Here is an 18,673-nt window from a genome sequence, read left to right as displayed (position 1 = left end):
GAGCGGGTCTATTCTTCAACATTCTTTGGGTCTAACTGTATACAGAGTAATTAAAAACAATTTCATGAAACTAATGAAAAGAGTTAAAATCTGTTCATTTTAATTTTATTTTCAAAGAGCTTCAGTCACAAAAGTGATTTACAAGTCTATTTACAGTTCTATTGTACAGTTATTTATGTATGCCTCTTGACAACAGGGTACCATTCTAGAGCAGCAATACATATTTTAAATACCAAGATGTAGTATCATTTCAGATTTAAAAATAAAAAGGAAGCAGAGCTTCTAGAGAGCACTATAATGATGAACCTTTTAATTTGTATTAGGCTAGAGGAATTAATGGCAAATTGAGTAGAGTTTCTGGTTCGCTTAATTATCAAACAAGCTGCAGTTTGTTGAAAATAGCTTTAAAACCCTGAAGCTTTACTGTATATAAAATCAACATATTCAATACACTAAAAATTGTCAGAAACCCACAGCTTTCCCTTAGACATACAAAAACCTAACCTTACATTCCAGAATTTCACAGGAGAAATCCTACAGAACTTTTGCTCTCTCACTTTGTGATGACCAACATAAGCATCAAAATTTTGCAGCATAAAAAGGACTCCACATTTGCTTAGTACTATACTGTATACACATATACAGTACAGGATTATTTACCCAATTTGGGATGACTGTTCAGCATAACCTTCATGAAGAAAGAAAAAAAATAAATAGAATTAAAAATCCAACAGCTTTTAAAAAGTGCAACAGCAGGAGTTTCCAATTTATAGTTATGATGAATATGGACAGTCAGTTCTGTGGCTGTTTCAGCTGCTTCTATTCAAGCATTATTGGCAGCATTTTCTTTACAGTAGATTTAGTTCTATAGTAACAAGAAACTAGTTACTGCTACTTCAATCTGAAGGGAAGAGAAAAAAGAACAACCTTAAAAATAACCCTGAGGGATATACAATTTAATGATCTTGCAGTTTCTTTCTAAAAAGTAACATTTATTATTTTGTAATTGCTTTTCTGGGTAGACCAGTCCTTTAAGTATGTGCATAAATAATATTTAAAAATCAGTAATATTTACAAATCCTAATACATCAAAGTAAAATACGTACAGATTAAAGTCTGGATACACCAATAATTTAATAATAAATCAAACTTCTCAACATAAGGCCAAAATATACAGCAGGAAGAAAATGTCTACCAAATATCTAGTGGAGATCACTAAATTGGTCTGTTCACCTGAATTTTGACTTCAAAGATGAACACTAGACAAGATTCTTTTCAGTACAAACTGAATTTCATCTTGCTTCAAAGCAGAAATTGAATAAGCTAGTGCAGATCTAGTTTGCTGCATTTCTGAAAACCAGAAAAACTAAACTGCTCAAAATGAGAAAAATTATAGGTGGCCAAACTCAGCTCTTGGGCAGGAAGGCATAAATCCCAATAATTGCTGAAGATGCAAAAGCTTATTTTGTGGCTGAACTTGCAACAACATGAAGGATTCTCAGAAAAGCTGATTTATTATTCTTGTCCAAGCATCAGAAGTAAATAGGTTGGAGCTCCAGCATGCAGCCTCAAGAACATTTACTAACTCTGAACCCAGATCTTGAGGAAACTAGCTCCCATTTGAAAAATATTCACGTTTAAATAGAATCATGACCCAGTAGTTACTCAATCATGTGGAGACACTCGGCAATTTCAGTTTTAATAAGAATTCCCTAAAATGTTCTCTGAGACAAGTTCACCTTAATAAGCTGTTTCCTCCTCGCTTTCTAGAATAGTCTAATAAACTAGAGTGAGACTGAAAGACCAGCTTCAGAAACCAAACAAGCCAGAAGAAATCAGCAGTTTAGAGAAAGTATCAAGCGAAAGCATGTAAAAGTGAAAGACAGATTCTTTTACTTCTGATGGAACAACCAAGCTAAAATTGTCTATGAAATGGAATGCAAAAGCTTATGCATTTAAGGATAAGTCACAGCTCCCAGGTCCAAAATGCATAGCTTCACAACAGTTTTCAACTAAAATATTATTTTTCTTTGAATTTGAACGCTACTTACGCAGCTAAGAGTTATTCTTCATCAATTATTCCACGCTACAAAGATTTTATAAAATCAACATTGACAGAAATTGTCAACTGCCTCAAGTTCATGACTAATAAATTTATCCAAGTCCACAGCTGCAGACCCCTCAAAAGCTACCTGTGTTGTTCCATGTTTCTGACCCTAAGAATCCAGGATAAGACTTTTATGTTGCTCTGTTGAATGAATGTTAAGAAAACCACTTCCCCCTTCCTCCTGCTCCACCCCCCAAAAGCAAACAAAATCAGGAAGAGATGTGACAGCTGGACTGCAGGATAGTACACCACATGCATACTATTTATGAGGAGCAAGTGCTAATAACTTAAACCCTCAAGTTCTAGTAAAGTCTTCCAAACCATTTAGCACCACTTTCAAATTCCCACTTGGCACAATATGTTCAACACTGCAGAGACCATGACATGAGCAGCAGGGACACTGCCCGTTCTGCCATACAGAACAGCACAAGGGAATTAGGCCCAACCCGAAAAATTCCCCATATATTAAAAAAATGTTAGAATGGAATAATCACCACAGGAATTAAAACAAACGAACAAAAAACCCCCAAACTTCAAATTCCATCATCAGAATGCACACAATTCAAACTAATCTGGGCTGGTCGGGGAGTTTGATGCCTTCTTTTCACTGCTACTCTAAAGAACCCATTTTTCTTCTCTAAAGGATCTTTACAGAATTGTGACTTCTCTGCACCCCAGATCCCTCCCCTTTTGGAGGTGTCTGAGGCAGTCACTTGCATCTGGTCAAAACAGACTGATCTAGAGGCAGATTTACTATCTTCCCAAAGACACCAAAGAAGACTTTCTGGAAGTTTAGCAACTTGAAGATGGCTTGGAGATAAGTCATTTGTGATTTCAAATTTAAAAAACCTTCTAGGCTTTGCACGTGAAGATGATGACTGCCCCTACATCTTTGCAGACCTGTTTCTCTAGTGGTCTTGTGTTTAGACACCGCCTGATGGCGAAACGATGTATTGCTACCCCAAGTGTTTAAGCAGCATTACTGGTGATGCAAGCTTTTTTTTCCTTTTTTTTTCTTTTTTTCTTTTTTTTTTTTAATAAGTATAATCCACATAAGCCTTATAGCTCTGCAGCAAGACAGATTTTAGCTGATCTATTTTGTCGTAATTTTGTTTCATACAGCTACATATAGTGCTTAAGACACTGGCAGATGTTTTGAAACGCGTATGTTCTTAAAATGCACAAATCATCCCAAGCGTGAGAATGTGAAAAATATTCCCCCCTCCCACCCTCATTTCCCTTGCAGCAGTAACTCTGGCCTTACTACTTCAAGGTACATAGGAAAATTTCCTTCAGTTTTACAAATAAAACATGGTCCACAAGGGAATAACCCAACCCTTCTGCTGGAAAAAGGTGTGTGGAGAAATGCATAGCTAAATGTAATAAAATGTGAGACAGATGATGTTAAGATTCTCCAGCCTTCCTTCTCCAAAAACTTGAGAGTGTAGCCAAATGCCTCCTCCTCTGGAGGCCACCTAAGCCCTTCCTTGGGGTTAGCTAGAAAAGAAGCTAAGGACCCACTTGAAAGCAATGTGCTTTCTTCTTAAGGACAGAGCATATTGTTTCTATTGCATTCCCAATTCCTGCTGTGGCAGACTAAAAAAATTAAAACTTAAAATCAAAACTTTACACCTGGAAACACTCCTTACTAGTAGGGACAAACTCAGAGGTACACACACCAAAACTTTAGAACCATTCTGAGGCACAAAGCTTTTCGACAGTTAATGTTTAAAAAAAAGCAAGCATGACAAGGCTATTTTGTGCCTCTAGCACTACCATGAAACCATCACGTCATAGGGTTTACATGAACACGTGCTCAGGTAAGCAGGTTGGAACAGTGATGATGATCCTCCAGGCAAATAAAGTGAACCTCTTTTAACTGCCCTGCAGTTTAAACCTTCGAATGCATCTCATTTAGGAATAATGAAATTTGATAGAAGGTGGAAGGAAACACAGTAATTTTTGTTCCGCCTAAGGTAACCTACATTTTTAAAATGTATAGCCTAAGGTGTCTGCCTCTGAATTTTGTATTCAGAGAGACAAAACAGTTGGAAACATCTGCATTAGAATTTGACATATACTACGCTGCGATTTCAAATGAAGTCTTAAAATTACATTCCTCTGAATACTACTAGAGACATGCCACTGAGATCCACTGCTACGTCACATTGATGATTTGATATGAACCATTTTCTTGGGATGGTACTTTTGCTTCTGTTGTTGTTCTGGGTTTTGGTGGCCATTCTGGATCAACCAGCAGTTCCTGAGCTAGATGCTTATACTTGGCTTTTGGTGTTTTCTGTCTACAACCAAAGAGGGAAGAAAGGAAGCAGACTCCACAGCGATCCACAGCCTCCTGCAGAAGTGAACAGAATTGAAAATTAGATTACCATAAGAAAAAAACCACAAAACTAACAATACAATAAATAACTAGAAGAAAAGCTATTTTACTTTCTAATTTACTATTTCATAGTCACATTGGACCTAGAAAGTGTAGTACAGAAACTCTTCTGTTTTGTAATCTCTTCTGTACTATGGTAGCAATGGCATTTAAAAAAAAAATTAAGAAAAAAGTATTTAGCATTATTGTAACATCTAAGGTCACCAACAGCTTTTATGCATATTTTATAATAGTTTCAATAAACACAAGTGTATTATGCATAATTCAATTAAGTTGTTATTACTGGAAGAACTAAGGTCTGGGCTAGAAAAAGCAATCAGATTCCCAAAGTCTCTGAACACTTTCTAACCAAATGAAGGCAGGCAGCCACAAGTGCCAGAATGTAACATGCTGACACTGTGAACCCAAGTACTACAGGTATTAATAGTTATTAAAACAGACAAATTCTTGAACTTAAATCTTCCTTCCTATTTTTCCTCTGTCAGTTCTAACTACATGGAACTTAACTAGTTGGAGAAAACAAATATTCCTTATTCTTACGACTGGATTCCTTCCATGTCTCAGAGACTACCTGCAGTCAGCCTGGCTGACAATTAAATGGAGACATATTCTATACTGGTTTTTTCATGCTCTGAATTTCCATCAGCTGGTGATCTGAACCAAATATGGGCCTTAAATACAACTTGCAATCTTCAGTGAACACAAAGCAATTTTCTTCTTGAACAGCCTCAAAAGGACAGATGTAAATCTGAAGTGAATACATTTAATAAAATTTAGTGCTGAGAAATAAACCACTGTAATTCTATCAAGAACAAATATGCAACCAGCAAGAAGTAATAAGCCAAGAGGCTTAAAAAACAAAAGCTAGTTTTTACAGGATTCACATGGATTTCCTTTATGAATTAACAATAGGGGGGCAGAAGTAGACCAAGATTCATGGTCACCTGAAAAGCAGAAGCTAAATCCTTCAGGCTCCTAAACCATGTGTAGTAGTAATAATGTACTTTTGTTTGCTGTTTTATTTCACTTCATTTGTACATGCTATTTCTGCTCTCATAGAAAATGTTCTAAAACCTTGTATCAAATCAATTTAACACAGAGCTGGATTAGACCCAGCATCAGCAGTTCAGCTTCCAAGCACATCAAGACACTCCCAGTTCTAGAATGCTAACTAGTGACAATGCAAATAAAAGCTGCTCATGTGCAAACTGAAGACCAAGTGAGAAAAGTCTTAAAAGCAATCCTCTGGGTTTACATCACAGTTCTTTCATAGATCTAATTTTTTTAAGTGTTAGCAAAGAGAAAAAAAAAAAAAACAGAAGCCTTTCCTTTTAATACTGAAGTTATACAAATCTAATTTAAACAGTCTTAAGCTTAAGATAAGGCAAGAGACAGAGTTCGTAAAAAAAGACAAAACTGAATTAGCCGCATGCACTCAAATGATTACAACAAAATACCAGTCTCCAACCTGAGGCGGCTGGGGCGTGGTGAGGCGATAGTCTCCTTGTTTGTCTCGATTGAACACAACCTTCCAAAGGATCATATCAAGGAGGACATTCTGTGAGAGTGCAGTGAGTGGGAAGAATTAAAGAAACTAATGATCATTGTTGTTAGTGTGCATATTACAAATAAAACCTGAAATAGTGCATTAGGCATAACTAATTCTGTGGCAGGTAAAATGAAGTTGACAATACTTGTCAGTACTTCAGTGCTAAACATTTTCATTCTTAAAGGGATAGTATGAGATTTAAGAATATGAACATGTACTATTTAAATCAAGAGCATCAACCAAAACTGCAGCCATTGTTACAGGTAAAATCATAAATGCACATTCTTAATGTGCTTCAATACTCTAAAAAACCCCATGAAGCACTGCAGACACGAGCACTTAAAGCAGTTTCCCTTTTCACCATCTCAAATGCTACAGTGTACTTCATCCCTGAGCTGTTTTTTTCATTGTTTTAACCTAGTGACATTCCCAGAAAATGTTCAAGAGGGGTGGCAGAGCTGAGTCACTGGCAGGAAGTGTGAAAGAATTCTGTAGGAGCTGTTCCAGATTTTGGGAAAGAGGGCAGAAATTGAACAGCATGTCCAGTACATCCGGTTGTTCTCACATGGCTGTGTGGGCAGACTCCAGAGCCTTGAACAAATCCAACAATGCAGGTGGGAACCTGTATCTTCCATGGCCTTAAGCTCTGATCTTTGGAGAGATTCCATTTTTAACATCTGACTAACCAATGCCACAGAGAAAGGAGAGCGAACTAGCCAGACTTTCAGAATAGATTTTATAATGCTTATGATTTTATAATATACCAGAATTTTGTAGTGCTTTTATAAGGCATTTGCTAACAAATCTTCAACTTGTTAGAAGTTTAAGCCAGTCTGGTTTAAGCATGTCTATATCAGGCATCAGGGTAAGGAGGAACATCTACCAAGATATGCCTTTGTTGTGCAATATTTTCTATCATCTGGGAAAGAGAGTATGTCTGCTTTGTGAACCTAGTCTGGCACCCACATGGAAGGAGAAAAGCTTTACACAGCATGTCACCAAACATGTTTGGGATAACAACAGTCAGAAATCATTCCTGTTGTAGAAGTGATTTAAGAAACTACATACAAGTGTAGTGTGACAAGTGTGAAACTAGCAAGCGTGACAAAAGACAGACCCAATCCCAGTCTCTTCATTATGAGACACTTGGAGGCAACTACTGTGGAATCAGTCTCAGCAGAACAAACTACAGGTGATGTAACTACAGGGCACCTTGTTACAAGATATAAGGAGATGCCACCAGCATTGTTTCCAAATTACTCAGAAGGTAATCTATGGTACTCAGTAACTCTGTAGTGAGAAGTGTGGGTGAGAAGAAAATCCAGCCAGGCAAGGACAAAGACAGAAGGGCAAGGAGCTGTACTGGAAGTGAAGGAATGAAATAGCCTGTGATATCTACAGAACACATTAGACCCAAAGAGTTGCACCCCATGAAAAAGCTCCAGGGGGCCTAGAGTAATGCTGCTGGACAAATAGAGTTGGACAAAAGCAGGGTGAAGTTATGGAAGGTGAAGCCTCTATGGTAAAACAAGGTTTGGGATTTGAGCATCACTAGGTACTGCGTCTGTAAGACAACTTACATCTAAATAAAGCATTCAACTAACAGTAAAAACAGAAGAAATAGGTTTTAAGTGAAAGCAGAATGTTCTAAACAATTAATGTCAAGAAAATTAAATTCTATAATTATTTCTATTCCACTCCTCAAGTATTTTTGCTAAGTTGTGAACAAAAGAGAAAAAAATAGTTGGAAGGAATAATAATGCTGTAGTAATCTTCAAAGGTCAAAATGGTATAATCCAAGCAAACATGCTGGTTACCTTGATAGCAATCCTTCACACACTAATGGAAATGCTGACTAGAAGCTGCAGAGAATGTTATACAGTAAAAACAGATAGCTGTAGTGCAAGGACTAGATGAAAAGCTTTTCCATTTTGCAGGAAAAAAAATAGAGATTAATGGCTGCAACCAAAACCCAAATTTATTTAGGTTGGAAATAAGGCATTGATTAAAGAGGGAGAAGAACTAACCACAGGAATAAATGACTGCCCTTGAATCCAGATTCCTCCTGGAAGATGCATTTATCTGTCAAACTGATTCTTGGAAACAACATAAGGGTACCTGGATGAAAGGCAGGACATGTTTCTGCCCACATTAACTCTAGGATTACAGCAGAAGAGGACAATGACCAGAGCGAGTGACTTTGAACAAGCTTAGGGCTGCAAAAAGGAGCTCTACATGAGTATCTCCACTTCTAGACTTGGATCAGATTAGCTGAAGTTACATAAACCTGCATTATTCTGAACAATAAGCTGTATGTATGATCCAACTAAGAGTTTTCTATAGTTCATTACTATATTATGCTATTCTGAATTGAATTAATCCAGCAAATAAATATGGAAAGTATAATCCTATCAAACAGCCGAAATAATGTGTGTCTTGCAACTTCTCCCCTCTTTTTTTAATTAATAAAAAAGGCTAAGCCTTTAACACAGAAAACCTCAACACTTTAAAAAAAGCCTACGAGAACATTTTTAGGAATACAAATTTAACAAGTGGCCACTTACTCTGACATGCTGTGAAGAGAGACCTTCTAAACAAAAGACAAACATGTACCGTGAAAAAACCCCACTAAACAGACAAGCATTTTTTTCCATTTGAATTTCTTACCTCCATCAGCACAGACACAACTGCATTGAGAACAGCAACGATGAGAATTCTCAGGCGCCACTCGTATGGCACACACACGAGCTGTGAGACGAAGTTGTCAGAAGTTGGCAACATATGAAGTAAACACGGATTCTACACAAGGCTCAGAGTTATAAATTCTCCCTCCCCCCGAGATGCCAAGTTAAAGCTCTAAAAGTGTCAAGCTTGCTCAAAAGGCAGCCAACCAGTTTTCCCAGGAAGTACAGAGGATTATGTATCTGCTGATTCTTACCTCAAGAAAGGTGTCAATAGACTCAACAGGATGCAACATGATGAAAAGTATGAAAACATAAAGAACTATCACAGATGTAACAAAAAGAACTGTAAAAGAAAAACAATTATTTTAGTTGTACAATCTCACAATCAGAGTTTTAGACAGTTTTTACATGTATGATGGGTTCATTACTCTCTGGAAATAAACCCTTTTCTCCCTCTAAATCCCTTCCAGGCAGATTCTGGCAATACAAATTTTACTGATAGCCACAAAGAGACAGAAGGCCAGACTCGGTTTCTCACTGGCTCACTTGTGAAGCTGAAATGTATGTGTGCATATATTTCTACAAACAAAGCAACTATTAAAATGAAATTAAAATGCACAATTCTTTATACAGTTTAATACTTTCCTATCTTTTATCTCTGATTAATAGAGGATAATTGTACTATGTTCTCCTAGCAATGCTATTACTGCTGAAGTGGCACAACAGAATTGTGACCAAGCCACAGGTAAGTAGTACACAGTCACTTGGAGTTTTACTTGGAACTACATATAGTAAGAAAGGACTTACAATTTCTGTAGCATGGTTGTCTAAAGGGCTTTCCTTTAGAAAAGACAATTGCCACTATGAGGTACTGAAAGCTGGATATAAAAAACAAGGTTGTGTTTTCATAATTTTTAATGTTATGTTCATCCTGAAGAGTCACATTCTGATCATGTGCAGAGCTGGTGTTTGTGGCATTCAAGACATTACAGGCACTAAAACAAAAACACATTTAACACTGAGTTAAAGGAGAAGATGAAAAAAAGGCCTAGTTATTAACAAAAGTAATGGCAGAACAAATTGCTACAGTAGTAAAAAGAGCTTATCCTCAGAAGCCTATTATAGGTAGTAAGAAATAACTCAAGACTGCAGCAGGGAGGTAGCAACTTGTTTTGTGTGAATTCTGAGCTGCGAGTTCTCTTATGCTTCCAGCTTGTAAGTTCACTACGTGAGCTGTTTATAAATTATCACTGTAGATACACTTTGAAGACAGGTAAGAAAGTATTGCAGTCTAAAAAACATACTAAAACACTTTTTCCTTTTCAGAAATATGAATTTGGTTTACTAGAACTCTATCAGGAAAACAAAACTTCATAATATAAAAGACTTAAAATAGACCTGAACAATTAATTTCAAATTTCCATCTCAGCTGTCACAAAGTTGAGGAGTCTCCAGCCCCTGCAGTCTGGCTCTGACCCAGTTTCGCTTTTCAGCCACTGAGTAACTCCAATGTACCCATAACCTTTTCACAAAAAATTCAGCAGACTAACAAGCTGCCGTATAAAAGCTTTATTTACGAAGTCCCCAAAGGGGGTCAATAAAGAGAGCAATTACTCTTAATAGCTTTCTGACATTTACTGTATCCTGCACAGAGCCACTGAAACACTTACTCAGATTCTGTTGTCCAAGGCTCATACCAGGACTGCTGTTTGACCCAAAAAAACCCAAAGGTTTGGAAAGCAAGGCAGATGATGATCTGAGACAAAACGGAGCAGAGAAGTGGACCTGAGATAAGACCTGATGGGGGCCTTCGTGCAACAAGCTCCTTCCAAGCAGGATTCAGACTCACTACAAAGAGAAAGGAAAATAAATTACACATTGCATCATTATGGTTTTCAAGAATTACCCTGTGCGGATTCTGTGGAATTAGAATGGCTTGTTCATGACATCACTTCAAAAATAAGTCCAGAACTGCAAGTGTGAAACCACCTTGAAAGGATTATATGACACCAAAAGAATGCCACAGTGCCTTCTACAGGCTGCTCACCCCCAGCAGCAGAGGGTAGCAGGGGACAGCAACAGAAGCCATGAGACTTAAGGAATTAGCTGTGTCTGGCCAAATTTCCTTTGTCTGGCACAAGGACCTAAAGCTCATCTCCCCCATTTTGATCTGCTATTGCTTCAAAGAGTCGGTTTCAGTTAAACAGGAAAATGGAATTCTACTGTCAGCCAAATCCTTCACTAGATAGTAGTTTTGAGAATAACAATTTGTGGACAGCAATTCAACTAAAAATGCAAGAAACCAAAACATTTGGGAAAGATTATATCAGAACAACTCCTGTTTTGATTCCAAAAACAGTTTCTCCATGTCAGCAGAGATTTATGACTTCTTGTACTGTGAAGAAGTGCTTTTCTAAGATCGTGCTCAAACCTGATTTTTGTAAGAGAACATTTCACATACTTCAGATTAAGCTAATTCACTACATAGTGGTTTTTTTTAATGTATATACTGTAGTAGTCATAATATTTTAACTGTAACGATGCTGAGGCCAAACAGCATGTAATTAGAAATTAAAGAAAGTGTGAACAAGCAGAACTTGCTTTATAGAAGCCAGCAAAAGTAATTCAGCACAATACTTACTAGTGAAGACAACCACCAAAATGATTGCCAAATCAATGAAGAGAAACTGGAAATCTCCCAAATTGCTCAGGATCTAGACAGAAATCAGAACTGAAACATTGGTAATTTCTTCACACACAAAAAAAAAATCTTACAGTGACACTCCTATGGCATTAATGCTTTACTTTTCACTCTGTAAACAAGACAGTGTCTTGTCAAACTGTACTCCTTTATCTGCATGAGTCTTGAGTACTCTACAATTCAGAGATCAATTCCTGAACATCAAGGTATGAAACAATTTCAGTTCCATGATGCATTTGGAGTTGAAATTGGTTTGTAATGAAACTTAGGCCCACCGTTCTCTCAACACCTTACTATGTAGTCATACAGTTGTCAAATTTTCCACCTCAAAGGTCCTTTAATACTCTGCATGTTTAACTTACTCAGAATGCAAATTAAAATACAGGATTTCTACCACATGCCATATTGTTAATCTAATAATATTAAAAGGAAATACTCCACTTTGCTTTTTCTTCCTCCTAACTCTACTTGCAAGCTGCCCTATTTCAATCCTTACACAAAAGTAATACATTGCCAGTAAATAGTTAGGCTATTTTAAAATGCTGACAGCTGTTAAATAATGCAAACTTTTATTTCTATTTTGCTTATTTGGACTTCTTACTGTAGAGACTTTCTCTTCATGGGCAATAGTTACTGCCTTTTTCAAAGAAATGCTACCATGTTTTTTCATACAGTTAATATTTTTAAAAAGCAAAACTCACTATCAATACTGTTAGTCCAAAGACAGTTTTTAGAATATGGGTGTTGTGTTCTCAGAGACTTGCAACAATTTATATTTCATATCAATTTTCAAATCTTTCAACTGCGTTGACAGTGCTTAAGCACTTACATAATACTTACAGAATACAGCAGAGTAACACTGATGTACTGGATAATGCTGTACAATGCCATGAATTTAAATACACAGAAGGAAGTTATTAAAGCAGCACGGCCTTCCCTGTCAAAAGAAATGCAATCATGTAACTAGAAAGCTTTCTGTCCAAGCAGGTAAATTCTGCTTAGCAGAATATTAGCAGCAATTATACAGATCAGCAAACCCTTTGAGGGACATTAGACTAAAGACATACAGAGAAAAAAGGGGTCAGAATCGTACACTTTCAAGTACATCAAAGCTGTGAGCATGCCTTCTGAACTGAGGCACCTCCTTACTTCAGCGTTCTTTGGACTGTGGTTTTCCAAGAGGTTTTAAATTGAAAGTTTGCTTGCAAAAGCATCTATGAAACACTAGTTTACTACATGGATTGAATGAACACGCAGTCAGCCAGAGTTGCTGACTTGAGAAGTGTTTCTGATTACACATTACTTCATTAGTTCCACACAGACTTAACTAGATTCTTCTCTGGATGGCCTTTATGTAGAATTAGTACCTAACTTACAATTCTAGAATAAAAAATTAGGTCAAACTCTATTGAGAAAATTTGTTTTCTACTTCATATGGTGCTGAGCAGTTATCTGAAGAATTTTACTGCCTGCCATTACACACAGCCTTTATGGAAACTAGTACAGTCATCAAGACATCAAATTAAATACTAATGTGTAAAAGCTCACTTATGTTCTAAAGAGTAACTTTACAAGGACAAGAGAGTATATTAAAAAAATACCGAATCACACTATGGCAAGTCTTCGCAGAGAGTACCTCCAGTAAAGAAACATAACTACTTAAAATGCATGGCTTGTTCTTTAATTCAAACTGGCCTCCTACAGCATTAAACATGCACTGACACAGGGTATGCATCTGGGTGACTCCTTTTGTATGTGAGCTCCCAGTACGTGGCATTACCTGATCAGCTTTGGCACACAGGAAATACTGGGTGTCCTGGAAGTGAATGGTGATGCCACAGAAGCCTCGAGTTCAGACAAAGAGATACCACCATGTGCCCTCTTTAGTGCCTGCCAGTTAACATTGAAATAGAGAACCTCTTAGAACTTGCTTTGAGCTGTAAAATTTAACAGAACAGATCTGTATGGAAAATAAAAAAAATACTTACGCCACAGTCATTTGCTCCATCTCCACACATGCCCACGTAGTAACTATAAAACCAAAGAGATGTCAGCATTCTGGACCATTCCCTAATCATAGTCCATTCAGCTTATTTCATTTAACACTTCTATATTATTTGACTTACTCAGGGCTTGCATAATAATGAGTGCTCATTACTGCTGAAAACAATTACTGTTCCCACGATACATATAAGGAAGTAAGAAAAACTAACATAACTTAGATCAATCAAACCAACACTGGTTATCAGCCCCTTACCATTCCAAGGTGGTCTAAAGCATCATTGCTCTAGGCAAAGAGACTCATGCAGTATTTTGTAAATTTACAAGGCCTGATACCAACAGTAAGGTTACTGACCATATGTGACTTTAAGTCATTCCATTAATAATTCATTAATACACAGCAGACATTTGATGGATTTTTTTTTATTCTTATTATTTTTACAATCAGTTTAGTTCTTCATCACTTATAACTTCACAAGAAGTCTGACACTTTCCCAACTAGCCAGCAGATGGTACTGCTCTCACTCCTGCTCAGCTAACAGGCTGATTTACCTATTCAAGGAAGTTATATTAGCCCAGCTTTTTTTTATTTGGCAAAGCAGCTAACAGCACACACAGTTTTTTCTCCTATCACAACACTCTGTCAACCCTCCCATTTTCTATGCTTAAGCAAATACTTACTCTACATTTTGTAAAGCTTCCACCAGCTGAGTTTTCTGATCAGGCGCCATGCGAGCAAACACGGTGCCATGTAACACAAGCTGGAAGAGAGAAGGCAAGATCTCTTAATGCTCACAGGGCAGCCTGCTCACCATCAAAAGTGCTCATACTTAAGTAAAATGCTCACCTTGGGTACCAGGTCCTGAAAATGCTCCAAAATCACTGCAAATGACTTCCCATTCATTGCAAAATGGTATTTGGTCATCTGGAGATCTTCAAGGCTTTCATGGACCAATTTCACTGGAATATCCTATCAAAAGTAGTTTAACACTCCAGCTGTAGGGTATTTACATAGATACCTTGTAATTTCAAGCTAATACACAGAGGAGTATTCCAAGAGATCCTTAGGTTTCTAAGAATGTTACTAGAAAGAAAACCTCACACAATGAAAACACTTACTTAATAATAAGAAAATGTGGTTTAATGTTTCAACTACAAGCAGCTAGAGCAGTTTTAAGTAACTGAAATGTGGAAAAAAACATGTCTCCTCCACAACTAGAATGCCAAATGCCTTATTACAGTTGCAAAACTAGGTTCTCCAGCTGTTTTACTGCTCTTTGGTATTTTGAGATCCAAAAGTGCATCCATTTTGATTTGACACTTAACAGCAGACTTGCTACTTAACAGAGTAAGATAAGAAAGAAATAGAACAGTAAAACTAACTGCTTACACTCCAAGGGCATAATAATGCTGGTATTACCTCTGAGTTTATGGCTGGTGATGAACTAGTGCATTTTGCGAGAGTATCTGCATAATGCCAGTTGATCCTGGCAGCCTGCCCATCCTTTGGAGGTAGTGCTTCAGCAATAATCACCTTATCCTGAGGTAGAATCATTCCACAGTCTCTGGCCACTGAGATAGCAGTTAACATGTTATCCCCTGTTAAACAATTGCATTTTAAAAGTTTGATTAGAAAAGGATCAATAGAATACACTGATATTCTACATCAGAGAAAAGCTAAAAAAGGCAGTTCTAACCTAGGAGAAGGACTGCATAATGTGCCAGTGACAACCTTCGGGCAAACCAAGTCTACAGACAAAATTCAAAGCCTAACCTGTTAAAAATCTCCCCTCCACTAGCATCAGGAGAAACTTTGTATGTTTCTTTCAGCCATAAAGATCTCTCACTGACCAAATCTGAGTATATATTGAAAGTCAGGCAGAAAATATGCAGCCATTTTAGATACCGCATTTTAAACAAAGTCACAGAGCATGCAAACACTGAGTTGCATTGCCAGTCTATCACAACATTAGTCCAAAGCTGCAGTACCTGTGATTTAAAAAGCAAACACACATATTGCAAGGAAAACACTAAGCAGAGATACCTAGCCCACTTATGGGAACATAAAAAGACATTCTTACAAAAAAATAAAAACCCAATATAAAGTGACTTATCACAACCTAGTAAGTGTGGTAGGGACACTCAGGAGGTCATCTAGTCCAACCTTCTGCTCAAAGCAGGGTCAATGATAAGATTAGACCAGGACTTTCACCTAGTCTGAACTCAAAGACCCCTAAGATTTCCACCCGTCAATTCAGCATAAAGTAACTTGTGCATAGACCTATGGAGAAGAAGCTACAGTAGATTCAGTCCCCACCCTGGTTTCTGATCTCTAATTTACCAAAGCAAATTCACCCAAAAAGAAGCATTGGTATCTGTATATTCTCACCATAATTTCAACCTTCCTCTTGCTACAAATGTAATCCCAGGCTATTGACACAAAAAATTCACTTCATACAATATAATTAAGACCAAAAAGAGATGGATTTTTATCCTTTGAGTATGAATGTGTAAACTAACCTGTAACCATGACAGTGCGAATGTTGGCGTTATGCAAATCTTCAAGTACAGCAGGGGTTTCTTGCTTCAGCTTGTTTTGCATTATAATTAACCCCATAAAATCCATGTTGCTTTCAATGGCATCTCTAAAGAAAAGAAGGCAAGGAGGAGAACATTTGAAGAATTACCATTATGAGATGTAGACCCTGATTTTCTGTTAATCAAATAAACAGGAATGTTTCTTTTTAACCATGAAAAGTGAAGAATTTGCTTTATAAGTGACCTGATATCATCATAATCATTTATAATTCATTTCCCTTGTGTTAGTTAAAAATCAGTATGAGAAAATGTTATTTTCTGGCAAGCACAAATTTTAGTTGCTTCCATGAAAACTTTCTAGAAGAAACTACATTCTCAAAAATAAAGTTTATGGCTAGAAAAAAATGCTCTGAAACTAAATGCATTCACAGCCAAATTTTAGGTTTTGTTCAGAATGCACACCTCCCGTTTCCAAATTACCTGAACCTCAACATAAAAGCTACAAAATTATGTTACCAAGGCTATTAGATTAAAATACATTAGACCATAGAATCATAGAATCTTAGGGGTTGGAAGGGACCTCGAAAGATCATCTAGTCCAACCCCCCCTGCTAGAGCAGGGTCACCTAGAGCACATCACACAAGAACGCATCCAGGTGGGTTTTGAATGTCTCCAGTGAAGGAGACTCCACAACCTCCCTGGGCAGCCTGTTCCAGGGCTCTGTCACTCTCACAGTAACAAAATTTTTTCGTATATTCACCTTGAACCTCCTGTGCTCCAATTTCCACCCATTACCCCTTGTCCTATCACTGGTCATCACTGAGAAAAGCCTAACTCCATCTCCCTGACACTCACCCCTTACGTATTTGTAAACATTAATGAGGTCACCCCTCAGTCTCCTTTTCTCCAAGCTAAAGAGACCCAGCTCCCTCAGCCTCTCCTCATAAGGGAGATGTTCTACTCCCTTAATCATCTTTGTAGCTCTGCGCTGGACTCTCTCAAGCAGATCCCTGTCATATAATTAAGTAAAGCAACCAATTCACTTTGGCTTACATGAAAGTCAGTGTATTTACAGGTCTTGGGCATTTTACTGCTACTGTAGACTTTAAATTCCTGAAATTGGAAAACCATTTCTCTGCTTTGTACAGTTTTGCATAAAGTTCATCTTGTACACAGAACTAATACAAAAGCAAAGAGTCAAAACCGGCATTTTCATAGTGATGTTACACTATGGAAAAGACAACAGCATTATCCACAACACTGGAACCAGCTGAAAAGTAATTAACAGGCAATGCTATTCTTTGAAGGAAGAAACCTTCCTACCTCCTAAACCTTTCTGACAAGCTTGAGAAAATGGACATGCTGCTTTTAGTAGCTAAAGACAATAAATGAAACAGGCACAGGAGGCTTTCCACCACATGCCATTATCTTTAACAGATACAGATGATAGAAGTATCTTCAAGTAACAAAGAAAATGGATGAGGATTTTCGACATTAGCATAAACTACGCATCATAAAAAAGTATTATCACAGTTCATTTCCAGCTTAAAAATGTTCCACAGAGTTCACATTATTGCAGAAAAACACCCTTATCTTAAACTTAAATGTGTTGTGCAGGGTATAAATGAAGAATGCACAGAACTACATAAGACAGACGAAAGCTAAAAGAGTAGTAATTGATTTAAACAAAAATAAACATTACATAATTAATTGAAAGCAGCTTTTAAAGTCTGTTACTTATTAAAAAAGTGAAGTCACTCTTACCTATTAATAGTCTGGACTTTGTGCCATGTAAGCTTAGACTCCAGTTTTCTGTGAGCAAGAGCAATAACTCGGAAGCCCTGCTTAGTATATTCTTCCAGGACACACTCAAAGTCAACAGGAACTTGAAAAAGGTCAAGTTAAGAGTTATTAAAATTGTTCATATTACAGCTGAGCTACACAAGAAATAGAAACAGCTTGTTCCTGTACCTGTTTCCTGCTTACACAAGCTGGCAATCACTTCAGGTGCACCCTTCATGTAAGCATCCATCCTCTTCTCCCCTAGAACTCTCGCTATTACACACATACGCTGCAAAACTGAAGAAAATGGAAACTGGCGCACAATTCCAATCTCATACCCGGTCTGTGTCATTCAGGAAGGAAGGAAGGAAGGAAGGAAGAAAAGGGTTACATCTACATACATTCTGAAAAAGAGGTACGTTTAATTGACAAAGCATACTTACCGAAAGCTCAAACAACTCCTAGAAAAGAAGAAAAGAATATACGTTTACTGTAAATATTAATTTTGAACTATTTTATTCAGCTACAAACTGTTTCAACATAAATCAGTAAATTAATCTAAACAGCACTCTCAATATAAAGTCACATCATATTTTTAACGGATGTCATATAAGCTAACATGAGTATACTGCATCTGTTTAACATCCTTTACTTTAAGTGAGACATAGTAGAACTTCAGAGCTTGATTTCCTGACTGGAATTTACACCACCTTTCAGAGCCCAACCTATGTCATTTTAGACTATGTGAATGATTTAAGTACTATGGCATTTCAGAATGAGACCATGATTATTAAGTATATCCACAAAAAATAATGTAATAAGTTTCAAGAATGTTCATGTGTCACCTACTGCACCATAATTACTGCTGTGCATGTGCACTGAGCCCTGAACCAAAAAGATCCTGATATC

General features: G+C 37.2%; 1 protein-coding gene across 4 annotated transcripts in view; it reads right to left on the bottom strand.

Moving 5' to 3' along the window:
• Positions 1 to 78: 78 nt before the first annotated feature.
• Positions 79 to 18,673, bottom strand: part of ATP13A3 (ATPase 13A3) — a 59,749-nt gene continuing 41,154 nt past the window's right edge. For 3 of the 4 annotated variants that reach the window (XM_051626619.1, XM_051626618.1, XM_051626620.1), the window contains 17 exons: positions 18,208 to 18,225; positions 17,954 to 18,107; positions 17,747 to 17,867; positions 15,964 to 16,088; positions 14,864 to 15,042; positions 14,291 to 14,413; positions 14,125 to 14,204; positions 13,431 to 13,473; positions 13,223 to 13,332; positions 12,283 to 12,379; positions 11,383 to 11,455; positions 10,412 to 10,589; positions 9,549 to 9,736; positions 8,996 to 9,084; positions 8,725 to 8,805; positions 5,977 to 6,066; positions 79 to 4,463 (listed from right to left, as the gene is read on the bottom strand). In XM_051626619.1, the coding sequence (XP_051482579.1) occupies positions 4,266 to 4,463; positions 5,977 to 6,066; positions 8,725 to 8,805; positions 8,996 to 9,084; positions 9,549 to 9,736; positions 10,412 to 10,589; positions 11,383 to 11,455; positions 12,283 to 12,379; positions 13,223 to 13,332; positions 13,431 to 13,473; positions 14,125 to 14,204; positions 14,291 to 14,413; positions 14,864 to 15,042; positions 15,964 to 16,088; positions 17,747 to 17,867; positions 17,954 to 18,107; positions 18,208 to 18,225 (1,947 nt within the window). In that variant the 3' untranslated portion in view covers positions 79 to 4,265. The remainder of the gene's footprint in view (positions 4,464 to 5,976; positions 6,067 to 8,724; positions 8,806 to 8,995; positions 9,085 to 9,548; positions 9,737 to 10,411; positions 10,590 to 11,382; positions 11,456 to 12,282; positions 12,380 to 13,222; positions 13,333 to 13,430; positions 13,474 to 14,124; positions 14,205 to 14,290; positions 14,414 to 14,863; positions 15,043 to 15,963; positions 16,089 to 17,746; positions 17,868 to 17,953; positions 18,108 to 18,207; positions 18,226 to 18,673) is intronic. The other variant, XM_051626622.1, reaches the window with a different exon arrangement.

This window comes from Apus apus, chromosome 8 (assembly GCF_020740795.1).
Source record: "Apus apus isolate bApuApu2 chromosome 8, bApuApu2.pri.cur, whole genome shotgun sequence".
Taxonomy (NCBI): Eukaryota; Metazoa; Chordata; class Aves; order Apodiformes; family Apodidae; genus Apus; species Apus apus.
The sequence above is the reverse complement of the archived record's forward strand: the minus strand, read 5'-3'. Positions and strand labels throughout refer to the sequence as shown.